Consider the following 18,498-nt stretch of genomic DNA (forward strand, 5'->3'; position numbering starts at 1 on the left):
TGGTCCTGCCTTTTCGCCTTCAGCAAAATTCTTTACACCCTCCTCCGCGGTTTCCCTAGTGCTTCTTATTTCGTATTGTTCGTACAGTTTGTTGCTTAATATATATATATATATATATATATATATATATATATATATATATATATATATGTATATATATATATATATATATATATATATATATATATATATATACAAGATAATTCCATCTAATAAAAGGAGCCCATAAAGACGCCCAAATAGTTGAGAGAAAAATACTATATTTCAGGGACTGAAGAGAGAGACAGCAGTCTTTGAAATGTTGTATTTTCTCTCTGTACTTGGGCGTTTTATGGGCTCATTTTATTAGATAATATTCATATATATATATATTGATATATTACATATATATAATATATATATTATATATTATATATATATATATATAATATATATATATACTATATATATATGTATATATATATAATATATATATATATATATATATATATCATCACGTGCAGGTGGGCTAGGTGACCTCGTCGGGATTATTGTATCGCGGTTTCGTTTCCCGCTACCGGACATCATGATTTCTTCTAATTTCTTTGAAGTTGGAGCTCAAGGCTTTGTAGTGACAATCTTATCCAAAAAAGAGCAAAGAATATGAGAAGTTAAGAGGGCATTGCGGCTATTACAATTTCATATGTATCTGTAAAAATTACTAGTGTGTGTTTGATTTTATGTGATGATTTATGTTAATCTTGCTGGACAAGTTTGTAACTTATATGTTTTTGGTTTTAACTTTTTTTACCTTAAAATGAGACCAATGTCTTGAAACGTTGGTAACAATAAAGAAACTTGATGTATTGAGCTATTTTGCCTCATCACGTGTTATATATATATATATATATATATATATATATATATATAATATATATATATATATATATATATATATATATTTACGTGTAGTTCGATTCTTTCACAATAAGAAACTTTGGAATACTTGTAGCAATTACGTTATTTCCTGTTTATTTATTATATTAAATTTATTTGTTTATTATATTAAATTTTATTGTGCACTGTAGGCATTAATTAAGGTCCTTTGCAGTGTGCCTTCTGCCTCTTAACTGCAAATTCTTCATTTCCTAACACTTGATTCATAGTGCAACTGCTTTGAAGTTTTCCTCCTGTTAACACCTTTCAAACTTTTTCACTGGCGATTTCTGTTTCAGTGCTGAATGACCTCATGGGTCCCAGTGTTCGGGCTTTAGTTTAAATTTATATTCAATCCTTATTCAATCATAAATTTTACTGTTACCTTTTGTTGTATTCATTCACTTCTAATCATTTCTTTGGCTTTATTTTTGCAGTCGTTGCTTGTAATTCATTCCTTTTGGGAATTTTTTTTTTTTTCATATGAACTTTCTGTTCTTCAGTAGCTCTCTATGCAAGTTCATGGCCATTAATAATAATAATAATAATAATAATAATAATAATAATAATAATAATAATAATAATAATAATATGTGGCGCCGTGGAGGAGTGGGTTAGGTCGTCAATAGACTTAAGTCAAGTTAAGCAGCATTGGGGCTGGTCAGTCGTTGGATGGGTGACCGCTCTCCTCGGCGTTGATTCCTTGGGAAAGGATCTTTACCATAATTTCCTCAGTCTACTCAGCTGTAAATGAGTACCTATCCCTGAGGGGGTAGGGTCCAGCTATGGGTTAAATAGCAAAACTCAGCAATGATGGAAAGAAATGAAGGAATAAACGACAACGACGTAAATGGAACCTCTGGCAACAGAGGAGCCTCGTCCGGCAACCAGGTATTCAACCCAATTGTAGGGGAAGACGGTCAGGTACTTGGAGGTCGTCATCCAGCAACTGATCACCACAACGACAGTAATCAACAGCCTGAGATTGGAGCTACAGAGGCAAAAAGGAAGAAATGGACAAGAGAAGAAAATAAGGAAATATGGAGATGCTACATCAGAAGCAACCCGACGGAGAGAGGATATAGAAGAAGATTGGTCAACATCTGGAATGAGAGGAATAACACCCCCCAAACAGAGCAGAGGCTGGCAGACCAAGTAAGGAACATAAAGAAAAACAACTGGCTCTCCCCAACAGAAAGAGAAGAATTGGAAAGGGAAATGTCACACGACAACGAATTACACGAAGACGAACTGAGAGACGATGCCACAGAAGACGACAGGGAGGATGAGGTATCAAACAACGACACACGAAAAAACACCGACGAAGTAACAGAGAGGACGGAATGGGTAGAAAAGATTAGACAATGGATGGAGCCAGATACAGAGAGAACAAAGATCCCCTCCATGAAAGCCTACAACACCAAGAAATTAAGGGAGAAAACAAGTGAGGTCAATGAAATAATGGGCCTAATACACACCACCAGTATCACAGACGTCAACACCGACGAAGTAACAGAGAGGACGGAATGGGTAGAAAAGATTAGACAATGGATGGAGCCAGATACAGAGAGAACAAAGATCCCCTCCATGAAAGCCTACAACACCAAGAAATTAAGGGAGAAAACAAGTGAGGTCAATGAAATAATGGGCCTAATACACACCACCAGTATCACAGAAACAAATAACTTGACATATGCAGGAGCAAGATTAGTAGCAGAACTGATGGGGATTCGAACACCAACACCACCGTCACAACCAACCCAACAGAAACCAAAACAGCAACCTCCTTGGAAAAGGCGCCTGGAAAAGCAAATCATGGTGATGAGATCTAACTTGAGTAAACTGAAAGAGATGGCAGAAAAAAGGCTAAGAAGCAAGAAAACAAGGGAGGAACTCAACGAGAAATACAAAGTACAAGAGAGGGGACTAAACAACACAATAGAAGATGTAAAACAGAGGCTTAAGGCCAAAGCACACAAGATCCAACGGTACATGAACAGGAATAAGGGATACCAACAGAACAAACTATTCGGAACCAACCAGAAAAGACTATACAGCCAACTAAGAGGGGAAGACAACCACCAAGAAATTCCTGAAGCCGAACCAAGTAAGAGACTCTGGGAAAACATATGGAGCAATCCGGTATCACACAACAAACATGCAACATGGCTCCAGGAAGTCAAGGAAGAAGAAACGGGGAGAATAAAACAAAGATTCACAGACATCACGACAGACACAGTCAGACACCAACTAAAGAAAATGCCAAACTGGAAAGCCCCAGGTCCCGATGAAGTCCATGGATACTGGCTCAAAAACTTCAAGGCCCTACACCCACGAATAGCAGAACAACTCCAGCATTGTATCTCAAATCACCAAGCACCCAAATGGATGACCACAGGAAGAACATCCTTAGTACAAAAAGACAAGAGTAAGGGAAATATAGCCAGTAACTACAGGCCTATCACCTGCCTACCAATAATGTGGAAGTTATTAACAGGTATCATCAGTGAAAGGCTATACAACTACCTAGAGGAGACACAAACACCATCCCCCACCAACAGAAAGGCTGCAGAAGGAAGTGTAGGGGCACAAAAGACCAGCTCCTGATAGACAAAATGGTAATGAAGAACAGTAGGAGAAGGAAAACCAACCTAAGCATGGCATGGATAGACTATAAGAAAGCCTTCGACATGATACCACACACATGGCTAATAGAATGCCTGAAAATATATGGGGCAGAGGAAAATACCATCAGCTTCCTCAAAAATACAATGCGCAACTGGAATACAATACTTACAAGCTCTGGAATAAGACTAGCAGAGGTTAATATCAGGAGAGGGATCTTCCAGGGCGACTCACTGTCCCCACTACTCTTCGTAGTAGCCATGATTCCCATGACAAAAGTACTACAGAAGATGGATGCCGGGTACCAACTCAAGAAAAGAGGCAATAGAATCAACCATCTGATGTTCATGGACGACATCAAGCTGTATGGTAAGAGCATCAAGGAAATAGATACCCTAATCCAGACTGTAAGGATTGTATCTGGGGACATCAGGATGGAGTTTGGAATAGAAAAATGCGCCTTAGTCAACATACAAAAAGGCAAAGTAACGAGAACTGAAGGGATAAAGCTACCAGATGGGAGCAACATCAAACACATAGATGAGACAGGATACAAATACCTGGGAATAATGGAAGGAGGAGATATAAAACACCAAGAGATGAAGGACACGATCAGGAAAGAATATATGCAGAGACTCAAGGCGATACTCAAGTCAAAACTCAATGAAGGAAATATGATAAAAGCCATAAACACATGGGCAGTGCCAGTAATCAGATACAGCGCAGGAATAGTGGAATGGACGAAGGCAGAACTCCGCAGCATAGATCAGAAAACCAGGAAACAAATGACAATACACAAAGCACTACACCCAAGAGCAAATACGGACAGGACTATACATAACACGAAAGGAAGGAGGGAGAGGACTACTAAGTATAGAGGACTGCGTCAACATCGAAAACAGAGCACTGGGGCAATATCTGAAAACCAGTGAAGACGAGTGGCTAAAGAGTGCATGGGAAGAAGGACTAATAAAAGTAGACGAAGACCCAGAAATATACAGAGACAGGAGAAAGACAGAAAGAACAGAGGACTGGCACAACAAACCAATGCACGGACAATACATGAGACAGACTAAAGAACTAGCCAGCGATGACAATTGGCAATGGCTACAGAGGGGAGAGCTAAAGAAGGAAACTGAAGGAATGATAACAGCGGCACAAGATCAGGCCCTAAGAACCAGATATGTTCAAAGTACGATAGACGGAAATAACATCTCTCCCATATGTAGGAAGTGCAATACGAAAAATGAAACCATAAACCACATAGCAAGTGAATGCCCGGCACTTGCACAGAACCAGTACAAAAAGAGGCATGATTCAGTGGCAAAAGCCCTCCACTGGAGCCTGTGCAAGAAACATCAGCTACCTTGCAGTAATAAGTGGTACGAGCACCAACCTGAAGGAGTGATAGAAAACTATCAGGCAAAGATCCTCTGGGACTATGGTATCAGAACGGATAGGGTGATACGTGCAAACAGACCAGACGTGACGTTGATTGACAAAGTCAAGAAGAAAGTATCACTCATTGATGTCGCAATACCATGGGACACCAGAGTTGAAGAGAAAGAGAGGGAAAAAATGGATAAGTATCAAGATCTGAAAATAGAAATAAGAAGGATATGGGATATGCCAGTGGAAATTGTACCCATAATCATAGGAGCACTAGGCACGATCCCAAGATCCCTGAAAAGGAATCTAGTAAAACTAGAGGCTGAAGTAGCTCCAGGACTCATGCAGAAGAGTGTGATCCTAGAAACAGTGCACATAGTAAGAAAAGTGATGGACTCCTAAGGAGGCAGGATGCAACCCGGAACCCCACACTATAAATACCACCCAGTCGAATTGGAGGACTGTGATAGAGCAAAAAAAAAAAAAAAAAAAAAAAAAAATAATAATAATAATAATAATAATAATAATAATAATAATAATAATAATAATAATAATAATAATAATAATAATAATAATAATAATAATAATAATAATAATAATAATACGTTTTTCTGACTCAGCTAGGTTTGTTGAGTAGAATTCCAATATTCACATTTGTCTTAATTAGGATATTTGTCAAAAATATTTGACAAAAATATTTTATTATATATTTTGCTTATATCTCTTAGATGAGTACCTATAGAAACCAAGGTCAGAGATACAAGCTAAATATATAATAGAGTATTTTTTATAAAATATTTTTGACAAAAATATCCTAATTATGACAAATATGAATATTAGAAATCTTCTCAACAACCTAGCTGAGTCAGAAATACGAATTATCAGAAGAATTGAAAAGACTCTGTATAAGAGTAATTCGTTGAAAACTGCCATTCATTTAAACAGAACATGTATCAAAGAAGGTTTGCTCCCTGCAAATAATAATAATAAGAATACTAATAATAATAATAATAATAATAATAATCTTATTGAGTGTAATCCCATCAACGTCTCAAACTCTTCCACTTATATGTCTGGTGTTGACTTTTTGCTATATCGTTTTGATCATTGGCACTGGTGTGACGCAGCTTTGACAGAAACCAATCAGTCAATCTGTCAACCAATCAGTCGTTTTTATTATCAATATCTATTGTTTCCTTTATGATATATGTTTGTGGTCCAAGTAAAGAGAGAGGATATATATTATATTTCAGAGAGAGAGAGAGAGAGAGAGAGAAGAGAGAGAGAGAGAGAGAATGTCAGTGTCAGGTATTCCGTCGAATATTGATGAGATAATGTGCATCTAAATAAAGGAAGAGGCGGTATCTTGGGACTGAATTGATGAGTCATTGAAGGCGCTGTGATAATGATTATCACGATTATTATTCGATGTGGTATCGTATCCCTTGTCTAGCAACGTTTCGAGGAAAGGAGAGAGCGCTCATAAACGTCCCAGAAAGGAAACGTTATTGATATCTTGACAGGATAATAATAGTCTGCATTACGCTTTAACGGTGAAGTGTATCCATGGAATTCTTTACGTGTGTGTAAGTATGTTTATGAAAATATGTATATATATATATATATATACTTATATATATATATATATATATTATATATATAAATGTGTATGTATATTTATATATATAATGCTTATATATACATACACACACATACATATATGTCAAATATCAGGTATTGGGAATTATCCACAAGTGCATCCACACTGACCTGGATTCCTACCCGTGTGTAATTTCGCTTTGGGGTAATATTCTTTTCAAAGGTACAATGAATTCGAAATTACTGCTGCATATGTGACGGTTTTGTAAGTGTCATTTGCAGTCTTTTTGACAAACAGCATTGAATGTATGGGTAATTATGTATGTACACACACACACACACACACACACACATATATATATATATAATATACATAATGTATTATATATATATATATATATATATATATATATATATATATATAATATATATATATATATATATTTTACAGAGATGCTCGGCCTGTCTTGTCACTTCCGTATGCGGAAGCCTGACTGGAGACCATTATAAACTCCTTAAAATTCATAGCTTGTCTCTGCCCTGAATTTGGACATAATTATACTTTACACTGCTCTTCTCTTCATTGTCGTATTCTTAACCATTACATCGTTATTCACTCTCCTTATATATGTCATTTTTCCTATTCTGTTTTTTTTCTGCAATCTTGTAATTGTTGAGTGGTACCTTGAATTATATAATTTTATAAATTTTAAGTAGACTTTTTCCCGTTGCATTATGTAAGTTTGTAGCTGCAATGTTTCCTTTCGTTGACCTTAAACAGTGTTCAAGTTTTATTTTTATAGCTATGGTTTTGTATACAATTGTAGTTGTAGTTAGAATGTTGTGAAATCGTTTTATAGTACTATTTTGTAGTTGTTAATTTTTATTTTCTTTTGTTTTGTGGACCTGACTGAATACCACTGTAGGAGTCGTAATTGCTTTATGGAATCGGATTTTATCCTTTAACGTTTCATGCAACACCAACAACAATTTAAGGTAATTTAACACAGGCAAGAGCTATAGTTGCTATAGTAGATTCACATCAACCATACATTTGATATATAGGCCAGTCCCTTACGACGCTCCTGACGGGCTGTTGATAAGCCAATCACAGGGCTGGAAACTTTCAGTCTCTCAAGAGAGTTCACATAGGCAGGATGTATGTTCCACCTCTCCTGAAAGACGTATCCCTCAGGAGAGGTGGATCATACATCCTGCCTATGTGAACTCTCGAGAGAGACTGAGCGTTTCCAGCCCAGCGATGCCGTTATTTCTTCACAAGATTGGCTTTTAGCATTGTTACCATACGCAGCTCTTCTTTTTTTTTTTCTTTACGGTATTTGTGATTTAATGGTTAGAATGCGTAAAATTTAATGGTTAGAATTACGCATTCTAACCATTAATGTATTTTCCCATGTAGAATTATTTTCCGTGACGTAAAAAAACTACACATCACTAACTTAAATAAAAGTATTTTTGACGAAGAAAAATAAAGGATTTCAATAAAATGCATATGTTTTATGACCTTATTTTCATGATAAAACATAAAAAGGCAAAGTGGAGAATTTTATTCCTCAGCGCCGTGGCTGTGGTCAGAATATCCACGGAGGGTTGCCAGATGTCACTAGAAAGCCACACTAGTAGACGAAATTCCTCAAAACGGCAACACTGAATCCAGCTCTGTGATGGGCTGTTCAACAGCCAATCAGAAGCGTCGTAAGGGACTGGCCTAGACATTGGATGCACGGTTGATGTGAATCTACTACGGTTATTGTTGGTATTCGGTTATCTGAAGATTTTATTTTTGTGTGTGTGCTATAATTAAGATCCTTTCCTTTTAGGGAAGAAACTGGATGGGTGTATGTGTGTAAACCTCAGCGACTGCGCTCGTGTGTAAATGTGGAGTATGTTTGAATGCGTTTATTGATTAGATCCTGGAAGATTAATGTGTTACCTCAGAATTACAAATGAGAAGTACAGAATCACCTTGAATGTTGCTTTGATATTGTTTCTGGGCTCACATATCTGTGGAATGTCCACACTCGATTATCCACTTGTATTATTCGAGACGGCAGCTTTCCGGGTACAAATATTTGTATGCCGTACTGACTAAACTACTTTGTAATTATAATCCATCACATGTTTTATTGTGCATTTCTTGAAGTCGTTTTCGCTGAAAGTAAAAGTGAGTGTCACTAGGGGTTAAGCTGGTAATTCAAATAATAAAAGTTAAGTATATCTTAGTTTTACCAGACCACTGAGCTGATTACAGCTCTCCTAGGGCTGGCCCGAAGGATTAGATATTTTTAAGTGGCTAGGAACCAATTGGTCACCTAGCAACGGGACCTACAGCTTATTGTGGGATATGAACCACATTTTATCGAGAAATGAATTGCTATCACCAGAAATAAATTCCTCTAATTCCGCGTTGGCAGAGCCAAGAATCGAACTTCTGACCACCGAATAGGAAGCCGAGCGCGAAACCTCTCGTCTAACGAGTAACTGATTCAAATAATAAAACACAGAGTTCGTTGGAGTTTGTTATGGAGCAATAATGTCAGAGCCAATGTACCGTGGACGTTGAGGCTTTGGGAAGATGTTGCCTATAAGAGATCCAATCATTTTGGGCAAAAGAGAGAATTCAGGTTTGTATAAATTGACCACGATGGAGATTCTCACGTCCAAATCAGAAAAGAAATTATGCAATCAATATATTTACGTGTAAATGTCAAAATATTGTTTGATCGAGATATTTACGTCAATGTCCAGAAAGAGTGGTGTGATGGAGGCTTTTGCAACGAAATTAAAAGATAAATTATTTGCTCGAGTAATTGACGTCGAAATTAAGAAAGAAATTGGGTGATCGAGAAATAGACGTCGAAATTAAGAAAGAAATTGGGTGATCGAGAAATTGACGTCGAAATTAAGAAAGAAATTGGGTGATCGAGATATTTGCCGTCGAAATTTAAAAAAGACAAAAGAGGATAGAATATTGCATAGGAGGAACTCGGAAAAAGAACTTGGACATCCAGGAAATGAGAGAGAGAGAGAGAAGAGAGAGAGAGAGAGAGAGAGAGAGAGAGAGAGAGCCTACAAAATAGAACGGAATGGAATATCAATTGCAAGAAAGAGGTCAGTGACTTGCTGACGAGATTTAAACATGTGGTAATTTTTCATGTCATAGTCACAAAACTTCTGTCTTGCATTCGTCAGCTCAAGGGTGAACGTAAGGTTCTGATGTCTTCAATTTCTTCATGGACGCACAGCTTCACACGGATTTCCTTCAAAAAATAAATGACTTTCTCCTTTTGGTTTTCTGTAAAAGAAAACTATCGTCCGCCCTCAGATCTTAAAAACCACTGAGGCTAGAGGGCTGCAAATTAGTATGTTGATCATCCACCTTCCAATCATCAAACATACCAAATTGCAGCCCTCTAGCCTCAGTAGTTTTTATATTTTTCAAGGTTAAAGTTAGCCTTGGTCGTGCGTCTAGCATGGCTATAGGTGTCAGCAACACAGGCCACCACCGGGCCGTGCCTGAGAGTTTCACACAGCATTATACAATGTACACAAAACTCGATTGCGCCGAACGGCGCATTTTGTACTATAGTAGATTCACATCAACCGTGCATATGATGTCTAGGCCAGTCCCTTACGACGCTCCTGATTGGCTGTTGTGATAAGCCAATCACAGGGCTGGAAACTCTGTCTCTCTCGAGAGTTCACATAGGCAGGATTTATGTTCCACCTTTCCTGAGGATACGTCTTTCATAAGTATCCCTCAGAAGAGTTGAAGCATACATCTTGCCTATGTGAATTCTCGAGAGAGACTGAGAGTTTCCAGCCCTGTGATTGGCTTATCAACAGCCAATCAGGAGCGTCGTAAGGGACTGGCCTAGACATCAGATCCACGAGTGATGTGAATCTACAACAGTTTCGTATTTCCAGTCAATCGGACTGGAAAGTATGCAACGGCAAAGTCATGTGGACCAAATATTCTTAGCTGATATAATTTCTTCCGGATTATTTATTTATTTTATTTATTTATTATGTTCTACAGCTACAGAGTTAGTCGTTTCCTTGTGCCTCTGGCATCTCGTTTGCAAACCATGTTTGGCTAGGTTCTAGGTTCCTGCCTTGCTTATGTAGAGGAATCATTAATCAGTGGTTAGATCGTGTTTGAGGTCTCTCTCTCTCTCTCTCTCTCTCTCTCTCTCTCTCTCTCTCTCTCTCTCTCTCTCTCTCTCTCCAGAGGAAACCAGGGTTCGTTGCCGGGCTGGGCAAGAATAAAATGGACACCGTACCCTAAGCTTATAAGCTTTTTGTGCCTTTGTTGACTTTATATATATATATAATATATATATATATATATATATATATATATATATGTGTGTGTGTGTGTGTGTGTGTATGTGTGTGCGTGTGTGTGTACGTGCGCATGCGTGCCGTGTGTACTCTTTATTCTACGAGGTAATGCCACACCCCTACTGTAGTGGCCGCCCATTCATCTCTCTCTCTCTCTCTCTCTCTCTCTCTCCAGGAGTCTATTCGTGAGATGCTATGTATTCAGAGCAAGCTTACAGATTGTGAACTATCATCGTTTCCTTATTGTGACGACAGTCCCCCCCCCCCCCCCCCCCCACCCCCCCCCCCCCCCCCCCCCCCCCCCCCCCTTAAGCTCTGGGTAGTTTTATTCGTTGCCCATTAATTGGTTATCCAGTAAGTGGGTTTGCTTATTTGGGATTTTTAATGTTGTGTGAGTCTGTTTTCTTTGTCTTGAAAAGATAGGTCTAGCACTACATCTCTATCAATAGCAAAGGTTATAATATATTGTTCAGTTGCAGTTTTTATATTTCACCTTTGTAATGATAAGTCTTTATTTAACATTTCCCGTTAAAAAACGCGCGAATGTAAAGACTCTACTTTTAAATGATTAAAAATAACATCTGAGTGTAATGCCCTAAGCCTAAGGGAACGGAAAGGTTGCTCCTTCTGTGTGAAAGAGGAGCATGTGTTAACAGCGCATGCGTGATTTCCAGTAGGCAAGGCAATCTGGGACCCTGTCTCTGACCAGGAACTAACAGAATTAGTTTCCAGCATTCGACACCTCTCTCATTTCACCTCATTCTTTCTTCTTCTGTTTACTTTTGAGTTTTGGAGTGTCATGTTCATCGATTGGAGAGAGAGAGAGAGAGAGAGAGAGAGAGAGAGAGAGAGTTCTCTTCAGTTGCAGCCCTCCTGCTCCCCCCTCTCTCTCTCTCTCTCTCTCTCTCTCTCTCTCTCTCTCTCTCTCTCTCTCTCTCTTTCCATTTGTCCTGCACAGTCTCCCCTCATTTTCCTCTCCCATAGCATTCGCTTGCTCTCTTCGGACATCCTCTCTCTCTCTCTCTCTCTCTCTCTCTCTCTCTCTCCTCTCTCTTCTCTCTCAGCTTCCACGAACGCTGGCTGCTGCTGCTGCTGCTGCTGTTTCTGCCTCTGCTGTCCTCCATCAGGTTGCATCGATTTATTAACGTAATGATAGGTCACTGCTCTCGAGATCGCCGCTGCTCTCTCTCTCTCTCTCTCTCTCTCTCTCTCTCTCTCTCTCTCTCTCCTAAAAGGGAGTGCAGTGTTTAATGGTTATTGCCGCCTTTATGTAGCTGAATTTTATGTTTCATATGATGCCGGTCGTTCATACCTCTGCTCGCCCCATTGACATAGCATATATTAACATGTGCAACCCGGTCTTCGGCCATCTTGCTAAGAGTGCTTCGTCTGTTCTACGTTAACTGAAGTATCGTCTTCCTTCCTTTTACCCTGATCCCTTCTGGGTTGTTTAGTTATTCCGTTTATTTTTTTCTTTTTGTTTATAAACTTTAATCCTTTTGGGTCTTATTACAGTTTCAATTCGCTCTAGTTTCCAGTAACACCTGTAGCTATGGTGAAATGTAAATTGAGTCGAGGAGAATTGAGGAGGAAGGTTGTAGATGGCGTTGGCTGTCGTCCTGGTCATTTTGCATGCATTTGTAGAAGCTGCTCTGTCCACCAGCTATGCAAATGACGAGAGAGAGAGAGAGATAGGAATTATACTGGCTGTATTTGCATGGCATTTATTATTCATGAAAAACACCACATCAGTGAATAACACGGAGCCGACTTATAGAAAACATGAAATATGAAATCATTTCAAATATCAGTGCTGTGTCTAGAATGCTGATGTGTTGCAACAAGTATTTAAATTTTTACATTTAGATGAATATTGAGGAAGGTTTTAGTATGTTTTGTGGGCTTCCGAGCCTCATCGTGACCCATCACCACTTGCAACAGGCTGCTACGGTTTGGGGCGAGCACCAGGCTTTAAAACTCTCAGTTCTGACCCTCCTCTTTTATCAGAACTTGGGACTGACTTGCGTGTGTAAATTCTGCCTAATATTAGTACGATTGTACACCATATTTTCAAGGATTGTATATTATATATATATATATGATATATATATATATATATATAATATATATATATATATATATATATATATATATATATATATATCTATATATATATATATATATATATATATATGTTATTTATTTATTTATTTATTAAACCCGTTTCCTCCGGTAGGGATTGGCCCTAGGAAGTAAAACACTGTGGTCCCTTCCATATTCATACTTTGTAGCCATGGGATACCGACTATTAACCCCTATACAGAAGTATCCTTTAAATTAGCTACTTTTAACTCCTGCACAACATCCTCTCTGAGGGAAGAAATGCAATTGTATATGAAAACAAATATTTATGCACCTATACACGTGTGTACATGTGTATGTATATAGTTTCACTGATCCCATTTATTAAATTACTTGAAGAAATAGATTCATCGTAAGTTAGTGAGTGTACTTATAGGTCTAGTGATATTATGTCGACGAGATAATGAAAGAATGAGGAGGCCCATTCATCTCCTGTTGATATAAAGCTCTTATGCGAATAACACCCGACATTTGCTGCAATCTTGTTATTCATCTTCTCTCTCCCGTGGCGTTATTAGTATTCATGAATAGGATCCGCGTCCATTAAACGTGTAATTGGCGATTTAATTATGAGATAATGTCAGAGATCAGCTGATTCTAATGAGAAAAAGGTAACGAAGTAATTAAGTGAGAATTACCTAGTGTCAGATATTTTGAGGTATAATTCCGGCACGTTTTTTCTGGGTGCGTATGCCGGAGTCAGAATTCGGGAGGGCGCGATGCTTGGGTGTGGGTGTATCAACTTTAGGCTGATTGTTGAGGGGGTGAATCTCTCTCTCTCTCTCTCTCTCTCTCTCTCTCTCTCTCTCTCTCTCTCTCTCTCTCTCTCTCTTCCTCCTCTCCTCTCTCGTCTCTCTCTCTCTCTTCTCTCTCTCTCTCTCTCTCTCTCTCTCTCTCTCTCTCTCTCTCTCTCTCTCTCCTGATTACTTTGCCATAGTCTGCCTTTTTCCCTTCTGAAAGATTCATAAAGTCACACACCTTGCCACACATGTGGTCATCTTACACCATCCCATACACACACTACAGACGCGCGCATTAAAATGTGTGCGAGTGTTTGAGTAGAGAATTAGATAAGGGAAGCGTTGCCGCCATCTGTTACATTTTGTCATCTACTTTACATGTCTGTTCCTATGCACACACCTAAGTGTGCTTTATAATGCTGGAAATACATCTAGCCCTATATTATTAAAAAGAAATACATTATTTACCCTGTTATCGCAGTGCTTTTGGGCCATTCTCCTGAAGAGAACTTTTCTTTATTCCCACTCGTCGAGATTGCAGCGCTATCCACGCCCTAGAGTTACTCAATTTTAAGAACATTCAGATGCCAAACGGTCCCGTCCTAAGATATTTAGGTAATTTGAGGTTTTTTCATTTTCTTTTTAACTGAACCACTTTGAAGATTGGCTCAGCTTTGGTCGTTACGTAACTTTTAACCACATTTTTGGTTTGATTAAAAAACTTTGTATTACTTCATTATAACTTTTTTTTTCTTTTTGCCTTAAAAGTCATATTTGCAACGAAGTAACGTATAAGCACAATTTCCTCATGGTAATAATTATTTACACAAATCATTGTTAAGATGATAAGGATACGTTGATTAAGATGATAAGGATACGTTGGTGTTTAATCAGTTGCAGCATCTTTTTCGTATTATATATATGATATATAAGATATATATATATATATATATATATAGATATATATATATATATATATATATAATCATTATTATTGTTTATGTAAGACCATGTAGGTACTTGTAATCAGTTCTAAGAAAAGGGTTCATATCTAACCACAAATCTAAGAGTAATTATATTTGACAGAAATAGACAGATGAAACTCGTCCATGTTATGTTGCAGTTTGCGGCATTTGTATTTCTGTTAATTTCACGGTGAAAGTTGATTTATGATTTCTTATAAAGGTTGTGTTATTTTTTGCGAGACAGAAACTTGAAAGTCGGTCTTGACTGAATTGAAATAGTGTGAAGTGATACTATGAAAAACTAGTTTCGGAGATTATAAAAGTTTTAGTTAAAATCAAGAACGTGACGAGTGAACAGGCAGCATGTGTCTCGAGGACGTTTGTAAATGGGTCCAGCACAGGATAACTGAAATGAAAGCCAGGTTCCGCTACCGGGTCGACAAATACCGCGCCATGCGCGCTAGAAAGCGCTGGATCCGGCGGGAAATGAAGAACACCATCGGCAGCTTCAACCAACCGGACTTCAGTGCATATAATCACTACTCCCAAGTGTGTCACAATTCGCGTCATCCTTACATGCCTACGACTTACATCGACGATGATAGTGACGAGGAAGAAGTCGGTTACAGCAGGAATGACACAGAAGAGGTGATTTGTGTGAGCCAGTGCGCTCCGTGATAGGTTCTCAGATTCCCCGGAGAAATTTCTCATCTATAGCTTTCAGGAGTCTTATTAAACTAAAATATTCCTGTTTTTATTTCTTAGTTGATGTTCAGAACATAGTTTCCCTTTCGTCTGTGTAAGTGTTTAGAAATCTAGACTTTTTATTTCTCTCATATTCATATTGAGTTTAGGTGTTGCCGTTTCTTGAAAATTTGCGTCTTCTTAGTAAATATTATACTATAACTGCTTGAACAGGTACTATATCAGTTTCTGCAAATAAACAGGCTGTAAGGTAAGATCAGAGAGATAAGAGACCCTGATAAAAGCAATGAAAATACAGCATTTTTTAACGATTATTGAATACTATTGTCTTAATAGTTTTCCTCTTACTGTAATAACAGCTTATGATTTCAACTGCTATTTTACATGGTTGTTGTTCAAGATTATTATTATTATTATTAATATTATTATTCAGAAGACAGGAGTGATGTATCAAATGATTGTTTTATTTTTTTTCATTGATATTGGTACACATTATATTAGGGTGGAATTTGATTATGTAATCTTGAACAATTGAAGAGCACCTGAAAGCTTTTTCACGTCACAATTGTGTTTTGATCTGCCTTTTTTGTTTTTTTTTTCTTTTCTTTTTTGTGGAAGGGGCGTGGGGCCCATAGCTTTGGGCCAGTTGTAGCAGTTGCTATCACAGACTGCTGCTTCAAATGTAATGATTTTAATTAGTGTAAGTGTTGGATACCTTAGTTAGTCTTTCATAAGGAACCAAAATAGAGTTTATATAAGTTAGGAATAGAAAATGTACCCAAGGGTGTCAGTTAATCTTTCTTAAAGAGCCAAAATAAAATTATATAAGAAAGGAATAGAAAAGTCTTTCATATAAGAAAGGAAAAGAAAAGGCTTGATATGTTACTTTTCTATCAGAAAAAAAAGAAGGGATAGTAACTGTGTTCTGGAACTTGCAAGAGAACTTTGGAGTCTGATACTTGCAGCCGTTGTTCTCATCAATTCCGAAGACCCAGTGGAGTGAGTGAATGAGAGACCCTTTTTGAAGTCATAAGAACAATATTCCATAATCTCTTTTCCGTTCTTGCAGGGAGTCGGAGTTTTGTCACCCCAGCGTCTTAGTCAGCGTCTTAACGAAAATGCCCTGGCTCGTGAGGCCGTGGGTGAGAGTGATGCTGAACTAGCGCAGTACCTGAAAGACGAAAGAATAGCGCTGTTTCTCCAAAATGATGAGTTTATGGACGAGTTGAGAACTAACAGAGAGTTCATGAATGCTTTGCAAGAAGGTAAGTAGAGGATGTTCTCTCTTTTATTGGTTTTCTTTGAAGTTCCAACACTTTCTGAATGATTGTCTTTCAGTATGCACAAGTAAATATGGAACAAACCATGAGGCCATGTACTCTGTGTAATTTTAGGAAATAAACCACCATGTGAGTTTTCTGTGGCATTACATACTACATATATTTAGGTCATCACACGCTCTCATCCCTTCAACAGCATATTACGTACTAACATACATATAAGATATTGATCTTTAAATCAATCCTTATTTGGCACATAAATCAAGCAGATTCTGTTGAAGCCTGTCATCATCACCTAGATTTCCAGACAGTCCTTGGTTTATGACCGGGGTTCCCTCATTGTAAGCCAAAATCATTGTAATCAGAAAATTATAAGAAAACCTTACTTTTAATCCTTTGGGTGTCTTGAAAACAATGTAACCTGCATTTTTATTGATTTTCTCATCAAAAAACCTCCAAATTTTTACCACTCTACTATTTTGGAGCCATATTTCTCCCATTGGATCGGTGACGTCTTGGCGTCGTAAACCCGGAACGTATTGTAACTGGGAAATAATTTGTGATTAATACATTTGAAGAGTGTCGTAAACTTGGAACATCATAAGCCGAGCCCGTTGTAACTGAGAGACTGCCTGTAACCTCATCTACTGATTATATAGATTTTTAGTTCCCATCTTGTTGTAGGCCAGTTTGTTGTTTTCAGTTTTTTCAGCTCTGTGGTATAGTTTCTCAGGAAATTACTTTCAGACACTGGAATAGAATCTGATCTTTACCCATTAGAAACTAGTACGTATTTGACATTCTGTCACCTGTCACAGAACCCCGTTTTTAAAATCTGTCACCTTATGCAAGGTTCTGGCACAAGGTCTACTAATTATATATTCATTTTTCACTTCATGGTGTTTCATTATATCTCTTCCTTTGCAGATTATGAATCAGAGGCAGGGGATGATGAGGAACTAGAAGGTGCTGAAGGACGGGGTCAGCTGGCACATTTGGATGATGCCACACTTAGAGAGAGAATTGCTACTATGGGCAAAGGTAACTTAATAGAATGAATCCTTGGGATAGTGATTTTTTCGGGACAAATTGCTCCCAGGTTCTAAAAGGCTGGCATATAATGTGTGTGAGAAAACCTCTCTTGATCCGTTGTTCAGCATTCTTTTGAGTGAGAAAATTTGTTCTCAAAGTAGAGTAAGTATTGGAATTTTTTTATTATTTTATCAACTTTAAAATTTTAATAATTATATATGTTGTACTTATCTATATAACAATAATATTAACATTGCAGTTAGTTACAGTAAATATATATGTTTTCTTTCAGCATCTAGGAAGAAATTTGCACAGATAGCTAAGGTATTCTCCCGACGCAAGCGCAGCGGAGGGCGAAGCTTATTGCCAAGTGCTGGTCGTGATCAGTTGCTCATATCTGCAGATCCATTAATTGATGAAGATGATGATGACAGACAGACACAGGTATGTTTTTTGATAGATCTAATTTAGTATCATTGATGAATTTCAGTGTAATTTTTGGTTTTTAAGATAGAAATAGTGTTGTCGGTGATTACTAACCAAGAATCAGTTTATTTGACTAGTTTATTAATAAGATACTGTCACTTTTATATGCATAAACAACTAATAGTTCTTGGCTGCATCATACCTTACTGATTTGCATAATTCTAAGTTAGTAATGTTATGGTACCATTGTTTCATAAATTATTTCATGTTGTAATGACATTCCAGTCCGGTTCAATTAATGTAATACTGAATGTA

General features: G+C 37.7%; 1 protein-coding gene across 10 annotated transcripts in view; it reads left to right on the forward strand.

Moving 5' to 3' along the window:
* The window catches only part of LOC135224388 (CUE domain-containing protein 1-like), a 105,802-nt gene that overhangs the window by 78,174 nt on the left and 9,130 nt on the right, over positions 1-18,498 (forward strand). For 4 of the 10 annotated variants that reach the window (XM_064263344.1, XM_064263347.1, XM_064263345.1 and 1 more), the window contains exons 5-7: positions 16,515-16,710; positions 17,653-17,766; positions 18,050-18,201. In XM_064263344.1, coding sequence (XP_064119414.1) covers positions 16,515-16,710; positions 17,653-17,766; positions 18,050-18,201 — 462 coding nt within the window. Of the gene's footprint in view, positions 1-14,861; positions 15,389-16,514; positions 16,711-17,652; positions 17,767-18,049; positions 18,202-18,498 lie in introns of all 10 variants that reach the window. The other 6 variants (XM_064263351.1, XM_064263353.1, XM_064263348.1 and 3 more) reach the window with 3 other exon arrangements.

Source organism: Macrobrachium nipponense, chromosome 12, assembly GCF_015104395.2.
Source record: "Macrobrachium nipponense isolate FS-2020 chromosome 12, ASM1510439v2, whole genome shotgun sequence".
NCBI classification, from domain to species: domain Eukaryota; kingdom Metazoa; phylum Arthropoda; class Malacostraca; order Decapoda; family Palaemonidae; genus Macrobrachium; species Macrobrachium nipponense.